The 14,470-nt window shown below is 42.5% G+C and overlaps 1 protein-coding gene across 1 annotated transcript in view; it reads right to left on the bottom strand.

Annotated features, from left to right (window-relative positions):
• Nucleotides 1-14,470, bottom strand: part of CERS6 (ceramide synthase 6) — a 131,313-nt gene that overhangs the window by 14,860 nt on the left and 101,983 nt on the right. Inside the window, exons 7-8 of the mRNA XM_056861264.1 lie at nucleotides 9,149-9,277; nucleotides 5,709-5,815 (exon numbers count right to left, since the gene is read on the bottom strand). Coding sequence (XP_056717242.1) covers nucleotides 5,709-5,815; nucleotides 9,149-9,277 — 236 coding nt within the window. The remainder of the gene's footprint in view (nucleotides 1-5,708; nucleotides 5,816-9,148; nucleotides 9,278-14,470) is intronic.

The raw sequence follows: 14,470 nt of genomic DNA, 5'->3' as shown, positions 1-14,470 counted from the left end.
TCAGGAAAGAAAATACCAAGACCACGGTTACACAGCCCGGATAACCTACAAGAACCAATGAACTGTGACCGTGAAAGCCTTCGACAATATTCAGTATTGTCTGCTCAGACTGGCAGCGGCTCCCCAGGGTCTCAGGCAGAGGTCTTTCCCATCACCTACTTGCCTAGTCCCTTGAACTGGAGATGCCAGGGATTGGAACTGGGACCTTCTGCATGCCAAGCAGATGCCCTACCACTGAACCACGGCCCCTCCCCTGTCAAGATGGCTGAGCCATCCTCTCTTCCTATGTAAAAAAGAATATAGAAGGATGATCACATCAGTCAAAATGCACCAGGGGCTCCCTCCAGTCAAAGGAAGCCAGCATTAGACAGCAGAAAATGAATCCATCTGATAAAGTAGCTAAGGCTGCCTGACTAATTTAGGATCCCTTAAATCTCAACATTAACTTTGACCACAGAGGAAGAAACTTGTGATCGATGTATGACTTCTAGGATTAGTTTTAAGTACAAATTTGCACTATTTTAAGTAAATCTTGACCACTTCTTGCTTTCAAAAACAATGCTATTGTTCTGCAATCACGAAAATATCTGAGCTACATTCTATGGACAGATCATTAGAGAAAGAGAGAGGGAGAGAGTTATCCCAGAAACTATCCCAGATCATTAGAGAAAGAGAGAAGGAGAGAGTTATCCCAGAAACTAGTTTTTAGTGCTTTTGCCCTCCAACTGCATATCTGTTTTGCCTTCAACAGCTAAAAGCTAAATATTTATGCACTACTTTTAAACTAGGGTCTCTGTCTTAGAAACACTGTTTCATGCACATGACATCTACAACACATAGTTTGGTCATTACTTATTGAAATTCCTCTCCTTATACAGGAGAGAGAGGAGAGTTTATAAATACTTTACCAGTTCAAAACTAAGAGTCTTCTGCATCTAAAAGCACGTTTTTAAAAAGATTAGATGCTTGTATATTTTTATTTTTGCAGGTTGAATTTAACAGCGTTTTAAGTATTTTGTTTTTATGTACTCAGCAATGCCTCTTATGTATGGACCCAGAATGAAATGCTGTATATCTGGGCTATTCAAAATCGGTTTGGCCCGATGCAGTCTTTAGGTTTGCCTGCTTTTAGGTGATAGGCGTCACTTATCAATGGAAACTAAGAGCCATATCAACCTGAGAACAGACAGTCATGTTTTTGAAGCTATTGGCTAGGGCAATGAAGAGGTCCCTGTAGGCTTGGTGTGTTTTCTTCTTCTTTTTTTGTAGAACTTTCTAATGTACAATCGCAAGGAAAGATGTTGCGGGTTGGCAAAGCGATCTGCAAACACACACACACACACGCAGCCTCCATCCGTAATGCTCCCACACACGAAACACCCCATGACGTAACGCTTGTGACGTGATCAAATTTCTTAAAAACAAAACAAACTTGTAGGGCAAATGTATCCATTTTTACCACTAATAAACAAACGTACTCTTTCTAGAAAAAAGAGAAATGGGCCATTCACCTTGCAGCAAGCTGAACAAATGCACATACCTCACGGTAGTGCATCCTCTCTACGAAAGAGCTCCTTCAAATGTTAAGCTAGCTAGACAAGCCGTCGTTGCCTTCAGTCCAAATTTATTCTAGTTGATTCCTATACTCTCCATTTCCTCTCCATTTCAAACCAGTCAAATGAGAAGCGGTTTAAGCCGGTATGATGTTGTGGTTAGAGTGGAGACCCAGAGTCAAGTCCAGAAGCAACCTCACACTCTCTAGGTCAGTGGTTCCCAAAGTGGGCAGTACCACCCCCTGGGGGGCAGTGGGATTCCCTAGGGGGTGCACTAAGAGGAAAAGGGGGCAGCAGGGGGGCGCTAAAGGTGGCACCATGCTGGCACCATGCTGGCAAATTTGGTGGAAACTATCAGAATTTCCCCCCAGGGTTTGAAGAGCTGGGACCACTGGATCAAGTTCATCAGTTTTGTTGAATAAATTTCAACTAAAAAGTTTTAATTTGATTTTGAATATATGCTCAATTAATGGTTACTGTTTTGAAATTTTATTGTTCTTATCTTCTGTAGTGAGTCATGCAAACCCCTATTTTGAATAATGCTTTTTATAGGTTAGGGGGCGCTGGGGTTGAGCTTGTGGAACCAAGGGGGCGGTGGCCCGAAAAGTTTGGGAACCACTGACTAGGTGATCTTTGGCTAGTTGCTCTTTCTCAGCCTAACCTGCTCACAGGATTGCAGTGAGGATAAAACGGAGGGGGGAGAACCATGATCCAAGGACCTTGGAGGAAGGACTAGATAAAAATGTAGCCAACAAGCCTTGATGATAGGTTGTCCCCCTCCTTTTTCAGTACGTCTACCATTTCTCCTCTTGCGCCAAAAAGGATCTACTGATAGCTTCATGAAGCCATTTCAGAAAACACCTGCATATCTTTTATCATGCATAATATAGAATGATATGCAGTCACGTATCAATGGCCTATCAGTGAACAGATGTTCTGTTTTTTGTATTTGTGTCACATGTTTGTTACCAAAAGAATAGAAACATCCCATTTGAGAGACGGGGAAATTCACAGCATGTAGAAATTCATGTTGCTAAACATGCCTCTGCTGCTCCATATAGCTATGGCATCGATTAGTCTTGGCACCAAAACTCTGATTTTTGGATTAAGAAACTGTGCCAAACTTTATTTGGATCATCAAGGTATCTCCCTTAGGCCAGCCTACATTAAAACGTAATTTGAGAACGGAATAAATTCCCATGACCAAGTCCATCTTGTCTTGACAGTATCCACAGGGCTTCCCAGTTGATTAAACTTGAGTACCTCCAACACATTTATTTCTGCTCTTCCTGATCACAGTGGAAGGTACTGTCTGGTTTCAAATTACTGCTGTTTTTAAAACCCAATTTATAATCTTTGGAATGACACAAGAAAAATGAAAACATAATGTTGTCTGAATCCATGTGGAACAAGCAACCCTATGTAAAACCGCTTTTGTAACAACAAAAAAAAGGTTTTCTTATGAAATCTTCTGCCACGACTGTGCACAGCTAATTAAAGACAACGACAACACTAACGAACAAAACCAGATAACAAAAACCCTGGAATCGGAACCTATTGTATAAACAGGAAAAAAAACGTTGTAAGAATTCCAGGTTATTATTAAACCCATCCTTCTAGCACCATTAAATTAGACCATGGCCATAAAATGGATATTGATTACATAAAATTTACACTCTGTTGCTCAATGCTACGGCTACAGAACTAGTGGGTCAGCAGATTAAATACAAAGATCAATAGTTCAGCTCCTACACAGATACTACAATGGACCCCATAAAAAACACGTTTCAGAACTCTGATTGAACTCGTTGATGTTAACAACTTCATAGTTGTACTTGAATTATAATATGCAAACCACCACCATCCATTCTAATTCAGAGCCCAGCATTTTGCTCAACACATACCATCCGTGGGAAAAAATTATACATCCAGTTAAGTGTAAAGACCTTCTCATGATAGGCACCTGCAGTTAATGGGTTTCTTTATTCATGTATATGAAACGACACGGATAAATGATCTTCATGTCTTACAGGTGTACGTGTGCCTCCTGCCGAAATCTGTGTCAGAAAAGTGACTCGCGTGAAGTGGCCCTAAATAGAAGACAAATAGTAAAATCCATCGGAATTTCCTGAACAGAATTCTGGAATATAGTGCGGAACTCAGCAACTCTCCAAGGCATATGCCAATGTTCTCCTTTTACCTATTTCTACCAAGCCAAGTCATGGAGGTACGCTTTCTCATCCCACACCACATAAAAAGCATATACATGCAACTCCTCTTCCTGATACACAGGTAATTGCAGGTAAGTGTACCCTATTGCAGGATCCTTCAATTTAGATGAGGTCCATGCTTTTCAATGTGTGTGCGTGTGCGTATGTGTGTATAAGAGCCCCCTGGCGCAGAGTGGTAAGTTGCAGTACTGCAGTCAAAAGCTCTGCTCACGACCTGAGTTCGATCCTGATGGGAGTCAGCTTCAGGTAGCCGGCTCATGACTGACTCAGCCTTCCATCCTTCCAAGGTCGATAAAACGAGTACCCAGCTTGCTGGGGGTAAAGGGAAGACAACTGGGGAAGGCACTGGTAAACCACCCCATAAACATAGCCTGCCTAGTAAATGTCGGGATGTGACGTCACCCCATGGGTCAGGAATGACCCCGTGCTTGCACAGGGGACGACCTTTACCTATATCAACCTTTAATGGCATAGGAATTACAGTTGCAATAATTAAAAATAGTTGTATCCAGATAAAATACATGTATATGATAATGAAATAAATCAATCATAACAACAATCAAATAGGTTTACACTTGGTTCCTCGAATCCTCATAGCAGCTAAAAGAAACTTTGCTACCTCCTCTGTAATACAGGGGGGCTGATCAGCCAGGAGGAAAGCCACTTTGTCCTTTGCGGGGGAGATAGACAATATCCTGCGTCAGCAAATCAATGAAGGCTTTTCAGTGTATTCCATCTAACAGTTAATACAGCCCTGCAACTGCCACAACTTTTAAAATTAATTTTTCAAAGAAGAGAAACAGCCCAGCCCACACAGTGGCTGCACTTCTCAGTGAATGAGGATGAAACACACAGATAGGCCATACTCCCTGGTTGCAATTTCAAAAGTAACTCTGCAAAGTTTGGCAGGAGCTGCTGTAGTGTTGCTGAAGTTCTTCTGAAGGAATTTCTCAGCTAGTTCAGATATTGACAGCACATGGCTGAGTACGTGCCTCAGTATTCTGTCCACCCAACATGCCATGTGGAAAGTCCCACGCTGTCCATACATGCACATCAATATACACAAAATCTGCCTAATTTCTATAATCCTTTCCTAACCAGAGAGAAGTTTGTTGAAATATAACAAATTGCATTTAGGTTCATATGAGCTCCTGTCACTCCTTTCTAAATGTGACGGCAGGGTCACGTAACCCCAAGATATCCGCCCACATGGCCCTGCATTTGTGTGTACCCGAACCACACAAGACTGCAAAGGAACTACACAGAGTTCGCAGCTCATCTGGATTTCCTGCTTGCTACCTGGACAGGTGGTTTGCAACTGAACATTGCAAAATACTCCCAGTGTAGAGACCCCTGATTTCTTCCTTGACAACACCCAAGTTCAAATGGTCGGCAAGATGATTTTCAAAAAACAAGGAATACTAGATAATCGAGGCAAAGTACTGTCACGAAGCCCAAATCCATTTCCTTTGCTGCATTGCACTTTGGATCCGTGAAAGGGGGGGGAAACAGAGTAGCAAAAAAAAAAAAAAAAAAAAAAAAGAGGATAATTCTAGCTTCAGCCATAGGCATTTGTCATCATTTTAAACATGCAGCTGGATTGTTATTTCTGGCGCAACTTAAAACTGACGTATCATAGTGGAGCTGCACAAATCGCATATGGCTATTTTGTTTTCAACCCACTGCACGTCACAGATCACCTTATGCACCTTTACACTCTGCCGACAACCGCAGTCCCATTACCCATGATTGCTGTCGACAGACCATTATCTATGGACCTATTCTTCTACAAGTACTCTCTGTGTCTTCTATATGAAGAACACAGTATGAATAGCAGCCACTTCCCTTGACATCAAACAGGTAAGAGGATACTGTAAGCTGCTTAACAGGTTTATAATTGCATGGAAGGGATACATTTACTCACCACAAAGGATATATTCCAAGTCTTGTGATAATGAATACAATCGCAAACATGAGGAAAAGGATATCGCACAGTCTTTGATACTTGCAGTAGTTTGTCAATTTGGCTGCCTATAACAAGGAAAGAACAGGCATTATCCCCTTGACAGAAAAGAGCCAAGCCATGGTTCCTGGCCCAGAAATATTGGGTACGCTATTCTCTCCCAGGTAAACCACTCTGCCTCACTATCAGGCAGAGCTACCCTTCACTCTGTCTGCTCTTTTTCCTGAGCCAGACCTGAGCTGTCACTGCTCTCTCCGAGGCAGACCTCAACTCCCTCTATTCCTGTGCTTTCCTCCAATATTTAATCCCCCTTCTCAAAGGTGACTGGATGCTGAAGCAGCACTCCAATAGGCTCAGGTGAGTCGCTGTTTTTTTCCTTCAGAGGCAGGACAGCCTCCTGACCTGGGGAATAGGGTACCCTGAAGAATGACGAAAGGGGGAAATCAATAGAAACTGTCTATTTGGTTGGGATCCAACCCTTATTCTTCTGTTGTATTTTCACATTTTATAGTGCCATCCTAAGCAGAGTTACACCCTTCTCTAAGCCAAGTGATGGGTTTTAGATGGATGTAAAGCCACTTAGGATTGCATTATTGATCATGTAAAATTTGCCTCTTCAACATTTCCTCAGTATCTCTCTCAAACAGCCTGTCCAGAGTCAGGCAGCTAGCTTTGGAGGCAACAGAAAGCTTGGGCAGAAGATAACAGTCCAGGGTCGAATACAGATAAGTCCAAGGTGTCAAGCAGTAGAGGGTAAATCCAAAAGGCATGAGGCAGGTCCAATCCCGAAGAGTCAAGTTCACTGAGAGTCCGAACTGCAGCACGGAAAACAAAGGCAGGCACAGCAAGAATTCAACGTGTTGGTCCACCGCAAGACCCTGGCTGTTTAAATAGGGAATTATCTTGCTGGGACAGATAAATCAGCTAATCAGGTAGTTTCAGCATTCCTAGCCAGGTGTAATTCATCTGCCTCCACGATGCTGTCAGGGATTGATATATGCTGAGCCAGCAATTTTGCGCTTCTTCGTCTTTCCTGAATGTTGTGTCTTAAGAGTCTCCTTCTTTACTCTAAAGGCTCCAGTAACCCTAATGGTGTGGCTGACGTTTGCTGGGCTTCAGGTATGGCCTGAGTCCCTGGGCTGAGGGCATGGTGCCACAGCTTCTGCTTATGACTGCTCCTCGGTTGTAAGCCTTGAGTTGGGGCTGCCTTCCTCCACCTCCTTCTTATCTAAGGAAGCATCAGAAGGCTGTCCCAGGACACCGCCCAATCCTAAACACGTTAACTCAGAAGTTCAATGGGACTTAAGACTTGAGCCTTTCAAGAACAGTTTAGTTCTAAAAAGAAGACTTCCATCTTTTACTTGCTTCTTATTTTTCTGGTCCCCTTTGCCATAAAAACAAATGTGACTGCTGCACATCTATATAACTGAGCTGTTTCTTCCTTAGCTTTACTTGAATTCCCCAGAAAGCCATGCTGCAGAGAGACACTTTCATCTCTCCTGCTTTCTGGTCCTTCCTTGATTGATTCCGTCATTGCTATTCTTCTCTCTTTTAGCTGGCTGTTGTCTACAGTGCTTACATTTGTGCCACTTTCCTTTTCATGCCCTTCTGAGTGCTCATCCTACCATTTTCTCCTTGTTCACCCCAAACCAATCATTTCAGACTCTCACTCTCTACACAGAAAGTATTCAGTCCTGAACAATACCCCTTAATCAGAAGAGCTCTTCAGTTTTTCAGCGTCTGATAAATACTGCTAAGACTGAGATGTGTTCTCCCCAATGCAGATTCCTTTATTTGCTGAGCTATGTGTAGGGTGACTTAAAAGTGAATGAAGGATTCTCTGAAGGTCCCTGGAAAAATATGCAGCCCTGACAGTTGTGTTAGCTTGTGGCACTAAAGTGAATGAAACATTTCACATTACGCAATCCAAGTTTGGAACATTTTGACACTTCTTCCAGATACTGGCTTGAATCTCACCATCCGCTCAACCAAGTTTGATGCCCTCCTCAAGCTTAAGAGATCTTCCTTTGCCAGAGGAAAAGCCCCTTCAATTGGAGGAAGGTTTCAAACTTTTAGTGGAGTAGTTGGATACAAGCCATTGATTTTCTTCTGTTGTATCTGCAGTTTCAAGTATGCCATCCGGGCTTGCAAATAAGGGTCTGATTAGACGATAAGTTAAATGTGGATTGGCTTGGGGGAAACCCCAACTGAATTTGCATTTAAGATCTCATCGAATCTAACCCCAAGTCAAAGAAACGGGGAAGTGAGTTGCCGTTTCCCCAACACTGAAAGTTTTTATGCTCCTTCTCTAAGAATGCTAATGACATTACTCGCTTTGGATATTTAGAGACATATTAATTCACCACATTAGTGCCATTACCTAAATGCATTTTAGTCTCAATGCTCAACTAGCACCATGCTTCCAAAACAGCCTAAGGTATTTTCTCCTCTTAATTGTTTTTTAATTATATGCAAAGTCTCAGAAGTGAAAGGAACCAAGTCCATCTAATGACTTCAAAGAAAACTCAGGAGGACAATCCTGAGCTACAAAAAGGAATAAAGGCGGTTTACAGTTTTGCAGCCTTTTGTTGAGATTTGACAACAGCTATAAAGGTACAAGGAAGTGGAAGTCAGTTAAAAACAGTGCTCCTTCTCACATCTAATATCACAATCATTACCTATCAAGCAAAGCAAATACATCTTTTTTGGGTGCAACACACTGCAATAGCAGAATCAGATCTTAACTATATGCTAAGATTCACATCCCAATGCTATGCAAGTTTACTGCTAATGAAAGCATGCATGTTTACTGAGAAGCAAGTCCCCCTGTAGATTCCTTTGAAATGTGGTGTTGGAGGAAAGTGTTATGGATACTATGGACTGCCAAAAAAAACAAACCAGTGGTTTATAGATCAAATCAGGCCTGAAATGACCTTAGAAGCAAAAATGACTAAACTGAGGCTATCGTATTTTGGTCACATTATGAGAAGACAAGAGTCACTGGAAAAGACAGCCATGCTAGGAAACGTTGAGGGCAGCAGGAAAAGAGGAAGACCCAACAAGAGATGGATTGACTCAATAAAGGAAGCCACAGCCCTCAATTTGCAAGATCTGAGCAAGGCTGTCAAAGATAGGAAATTTTGAAGGACATTGATTCATAGGGTCACCATGAGTTGGAAGTGACTTGATGGTACTTAACACACACACACAAGTCCCCTGTATTCATGAGACTTACTCTGAATTTAAAGCAGTGCCTTTGAGACAAACTCGAATGGAGCATCAGCTTTTGTGGGGAACAGCTGACTATAGGATAGCATCTTTGCTCTAAGAAGACCTTTTCAACAGCATGTACAAGACAGAGGTCACTATGAATTATCAGCTTTTGCAAAAAAGCATCTTACCTCCAGCACAATGTCAACTGAATCATGAAGGCACAACGTCAAGGCCCCCACACGTGTGAAATTGACTGTGTACGAGAGGGTCAGCAAAATAACTGTTACGATGTGATGGGTAAACATTACTGCAAAGTCCTGGAGCAGAGAAAGACACAAAATGACTTTTCCATGCAGAATCAACCAGCATTTACAATATTTAGGAGGCAACCCATTAGCAAATTTTCTCATAAAGCCCATGTTACTCAATGGTGCTTACTCCCATAAAAGTGTCCTTATGATTGGAATGTTAGAATATGGAAAACAACAACAACAACAATGAAGATTCTACAAATTCTGGACAATTCTTTAAAATGGAGAATACAGCAAACACAAGCTATCTACTGAGATCATATAAAGATATGTGACTTCATTCTAGGAAAACATAAAAAAGAATTTTAAAAAGAGACAAATAACATCAACAGTTCATATCAAGCAAGCATACAAATGTTGTTGGAACTAAGAGAGCTCCCCCAGATCATTCTATCTCATGATTCTTTTGCAAAATAGCCAAAGAATACTGAATCCTTTATTTGCCTCAGATGTATTAACTGTGCTATCATACAATAGAACAGAAGCAGGGAAGGGAAGTTTGGAAACATCTCTGCCAGCTGCATAACATCTGGGCTGAACTTGAGTTTCCCTTCCTGTGGGCAAGTATAAAAGCCATGGTGTGGCCAAAAGCGCAAACCTTTTGGTGCAAACTGAAGGGAAAGAGCCAAAGGGGTCTTAGCCCTTGGCTCTTAGCCCATGGTCTTGACTAAGCCAATCACTGGATCCAGGACCAGCCCAGGATGTAGTTTATAGTGTTTTACCTTCTGTTGTTCAGTTAAACTACAGTTCTGTAAACTGCTTTGGGTCTCCACCAGGGAGAAAAGAGAGCTTAAAATGAACGAATAAAGTAAATGCCACAAAAACAATTTCTAGGGATCCCACCCAGATAACAAACGGTATCAAAACTGCATGCAAAATACAGTATGATCTAAAATTACATACGCATCCTCAAAGACACATTTACTGTGTTACTTTTAGTGAATTAGAATAAAAAAAGGCAATGTTGTTATATTTTTGGAATATCAATGTTTAAGTTTTTTGCAGGTCAAGGGCTTCTTGGGAGTTTCGTTCTGGAGTCAGGTCACAAATATATCTTTGTTAAGAGACACTGGACTGCCAACTCTGTGTTTGTGGCCAACATGCTAAGCAGCAGCAGCAGGGGGAAAGGGGGAAACATAACTGCAGGGGAGGCTTGGTGGGCATAGGCAAGGATGCACAATCACTTTGCTGCCACAATGTGAGAACCTCCCCAGTGCACACCATCACTTGACGTTGTAATCCCCAAGTGATGAACCTGCATGTCTGAACAAGGTATTTAAAAGCTAGGCCAATTCTGGGCAGGAGTACAAAGGTTCTGAGATGAGGACACTGAAGAATAAAAGCTACTGCGCCAATTCAACGCCATCCCAGTGAAATTATAATTCGTTATCAGCACCCCTGCTGACCAGCTCATGTGCATGTGCAAGCACACACATAACCATTTACAGGTATATCAGCTAGGATATGCAGATAATCTACATGTAATCCTCCATTTACAATCATTTTTTTCATGTCAAAGAACTTTGATCCCACTTTTTTTAAAATACCATTTCCCATTTTGAACAGTTTAACGTGCTCAGCAAAGAGGCAACTTCCCCTCCCTGCCTCACATTTAACACCATCTGTTTGAAGATTAACTATATCTCTGTCACATCAATGAATATACTGAGAAACATGTCAAGCGAAAAAATATTAAAAAGAGTCCTCTCCCAGGCATCCACAATGATATTTTGTCTTTGATCCTTCTCCTGTTAGACCCTGCATTTTCATTTTTGACTGCTAGTGGCAATTAAGCCAACAGATAATCAGTCAGAATCACATAGTAAATTTAGTGGATGGGGGAGGGGTAATACTTTTTTAATGTTTCAGTTTCACATCAGTTAACAATTCTAGGTTTTCTCCATTCTTCCTTCCTTCAGCTTGCCCTTTCTCGAGCAATTCAGGAAAGTACCAAAAGGAGATTGATACAAGGTTTGGTGGTGGGAAGTGCCATCAAGTGACAGCTGACTTATGGCAATGCTGTAGGGTTTTCAAGGCAAGAGACATTCGGAGGTGGTTTGCCATTGCCTGATCCTGCGTAGCGACCTTGGGCTTCCTTGTTGGTCTCCCATCCAAATACTAACCAGGACTGACCCTTCTTATCTTCCGAGATATGATGAGATTGGGCCAGCCTGGGCTATCCAGGTCAGGGCAAAACAAAGTTTACACCCTTCCAAATAATATTTCATACTTAAACACGGTGGTGTTATGCATGCAGAAAGGGTCTTCCGCCCAGAGAGTGATTTGCTAGAAAAGTGAAGCTACATCCAAAGATGTTGGATTTACCAAAAGCAGGAGAATTTGGTGTGCTCCACTCTTTCTGGGGAGGTGAGAAATTCCTGAGTGTGAGAACTCGCCTCTCCTCCACCATGACCCCTTAGATAATAAGATTCCCCTCTTATTTTGGACTTAGTTGTTTTAACAGGCACCTCCTTTTACAGCCTAAGTGCATGGGAATCTGAAACTCATAAAGGCACCTGGGTTCAGCCATGATACTGGAAATTCCCAGGAAGGAAGAGGAAGGGTGTTGCTGCAAGGAAAGCAGAACAAGCGCAATCTCCCCCAGCTCGGAGGGGTAGGAGGAGGAGAAGAAGACGACGAAGACGAAGAGGAGTAGGAGGACTAGGAGTTGGTTTTTATATGCCGACTTTCTTTACCACTTAAAGGAGACTCAAACCGGCTTAAAATCACCTTCCCCTCCCCACAGACACCCTATGAGGTAGATGGGGCTGAGAGAGCTCTAATAGAGCTATAACTAGCCCAAGGTCACCTAGCTGGCTTCGTGTGTAGGAGTGGGGAAACAAATCCAGTTCACCAGATTAGCCTCCGCCGCTCATGTGGAGGAGCGGGGAATCAAACCCGGTTCTCCAGATCAGAGTCTACCGCTCCAAACCACGGCTCTTAACCACTATAAGGAGGGATAAGCTAAGGGCCCGTACTGAATAGCCAACAGGATACATCTCCACGGGTCTATAGCATCCCCGTTAAGAGACTCACAACTGCTTGCACAACATTCTGTATTTCTCAGGTGTCAGCAAGTAGCTTTTTTTGTAGGGGAGGGGACTAATATCCCAAATACGTAAAAACTCTGTATTTTGGGAGGCCTGACTTAGCTAGTTGCATGATCAGTACTGGCCACTCCCTATACTACATATATCGTGATGATTAGGGTTGCCAGGTCCCTCTCCGCTACCAGCAGGAGGTTTTTGGTTTGGAGCCTCAGGAAGGCGGGGTTTGGGGAGGGGAGGGACTTCAATGCCGTACAGTCCAATTGCCAAAGCGGCCACTTTCTCCAGGTGAACTGATCTCTACTGGCTGGAGATTAGTTGTAATAGCAGATCTCCAGCTAGTACCTAGAGGTTAGCAACCCTAGTGATGATGCTTCAAATATTTCTTAGTGGGCAGTGAGACTGGAAATTTTGGAAGCGGCTTGCTTAGCACGCCGAGAAATTAAATGTGTGGAGCCATTCTGATACTGCCCCCTAATGTACTAGATATGGGAACTGAAGGAGCAGAAGTGAGCGGAACGCAGGGAAATGCCAGAGAACATTTTTTTACAGATATTCTCTATATGCTTGTGATAGCTCTGGTCTTAAAACATTTTTTCTGCTGTGCATTAGCACAGCCAGAATCACTTCTCTCCAAGGACAGCAGAATCACTCTGATTATTTCGGCTTTCATCAGTCTACTGTCCCTGGAGTCATCTAGACCACTGAGCCAGAATGCTTTTTCAGGAAAAACACTGAGAAACCAGACTGAACAGGATAATTAGAAGCTACAGTTAAGTGCAGGCTATCATGACACCACCACGACCTCTGTTCCGAGCACATTAATGTGCTGCGCGTAATCTAATGTTATCCCTCCTCCCCTTCTCTCTCTCTCTTCTAAAAATTTCAATAAACCAATAAGGAAGAGGCCATTTTCTAAAGTCTGCTAAACGCTGACCTTAAAATAACACCACTTTCTAAAACGCCAGCTGCCGCCCTGCTCGTACCCAGAAAATCCATACATAAATTTGACTGATTCTAAAGCAAACGATATTCTGGAACAGACATAAGCTTCTTAGCCCATTTGCTCCCCCTTAACTATTTCTGTACTCTGTAAGTGCAAACTAGGGACAAAAAGTAGATATAGTACCAAAAAACAAATGAACAAAAATCACAGCGCACCAACTCTTGGTCAAGGCCACATCCTAATATTTAGAAAGTGGATCAGGTACACATCATGGCACGGTGAACAGCTATAAAGTTTTTCTGCTCGGTCGTATGACGTTCGCTGATTGCTGAGCCGGTAATATGCGTCGGACTGCAGCTATTGCTCATTAATCTTCGGTCAGGCAGAGATAATCTAACGGAATTTATACCCCCTCCAATGACAGAAAGCGGATTTTGAGAATCAGCAGCCGGTTCCATTGGAGGCTATTTTCATGTCGGGAATTTGCTATTTGGATAAACAGCCCGGTGAGCACATCCCTGTGGCTTCTCATTTTTACTGAGTGAATCACTCCCATTTTTGGGTGACAACAGTGCTGAACACAGTTTGGTACCACCCCTTCTCAGCTGGAGCATAATCCAGACTTGTAAACAAAGCTACCTTAATTAGTTCCAATAAGGCAGGATTTTCAAACTTGATTGACAACTGCTTGAAACCCAGGGAGGAGGCTGAGCCCTCATTTTTCCAGATTAAGGACGACAGGCTGTGTTGTCAAGCAGGCAACATCGTGATGTCACCATGTAGGGGCACCACTCTAGCATTCACCTCAAATGCTAGAGAATGCTAGAGCACTGCCCCTGCATGGTGGCATCACTTCTGGCTCATGCCGCTCTCCTTGAGCTGACACTGACATGGTATTAGTGAGTAAATACAAAGAAGCACCTCTATACTAAATGCATATACAATAAAGACAGTATGGGAGGCCAACAAATATGTCTTATTATTCCAACACTAAACAATTAGCATACTCAATTAATGCTGCAGAAATAGCCAAATAGTCGAAAAGGTGCAACGTTCAACCACCAACTCTTGCAATAAATTCTCCAGGTGACCGTGCTGTAGAACAAGGTGGTAGTCAGCTACAACAACAGTCAACAGCACACAGTAATTCACATTAGCAAAGACAGTCTTCTAAAAATATACCTTTTTGTTGTCAACAACGAAATT

The sequence above is a fragment of the Euleptes europaea genome, chromosome 15 (assembly GCF_029931775.1).
Source record: "Euleptes europaea isolate rEulEur1 chromosome 15, rEulEur1.hap1, whole genome shotgun sequence".
NCBI lineage: Eukaryota > Metazoa > Chordata > Lepidosauria > Squamata > Sphaerodactylidae > Euleptes > Euleptes europaea.
The sequence above is the reverse complement of the archived record's forward strand: the minus strand, read 5'-3'. Positions and strand labels throughout refer to the sequence as shown.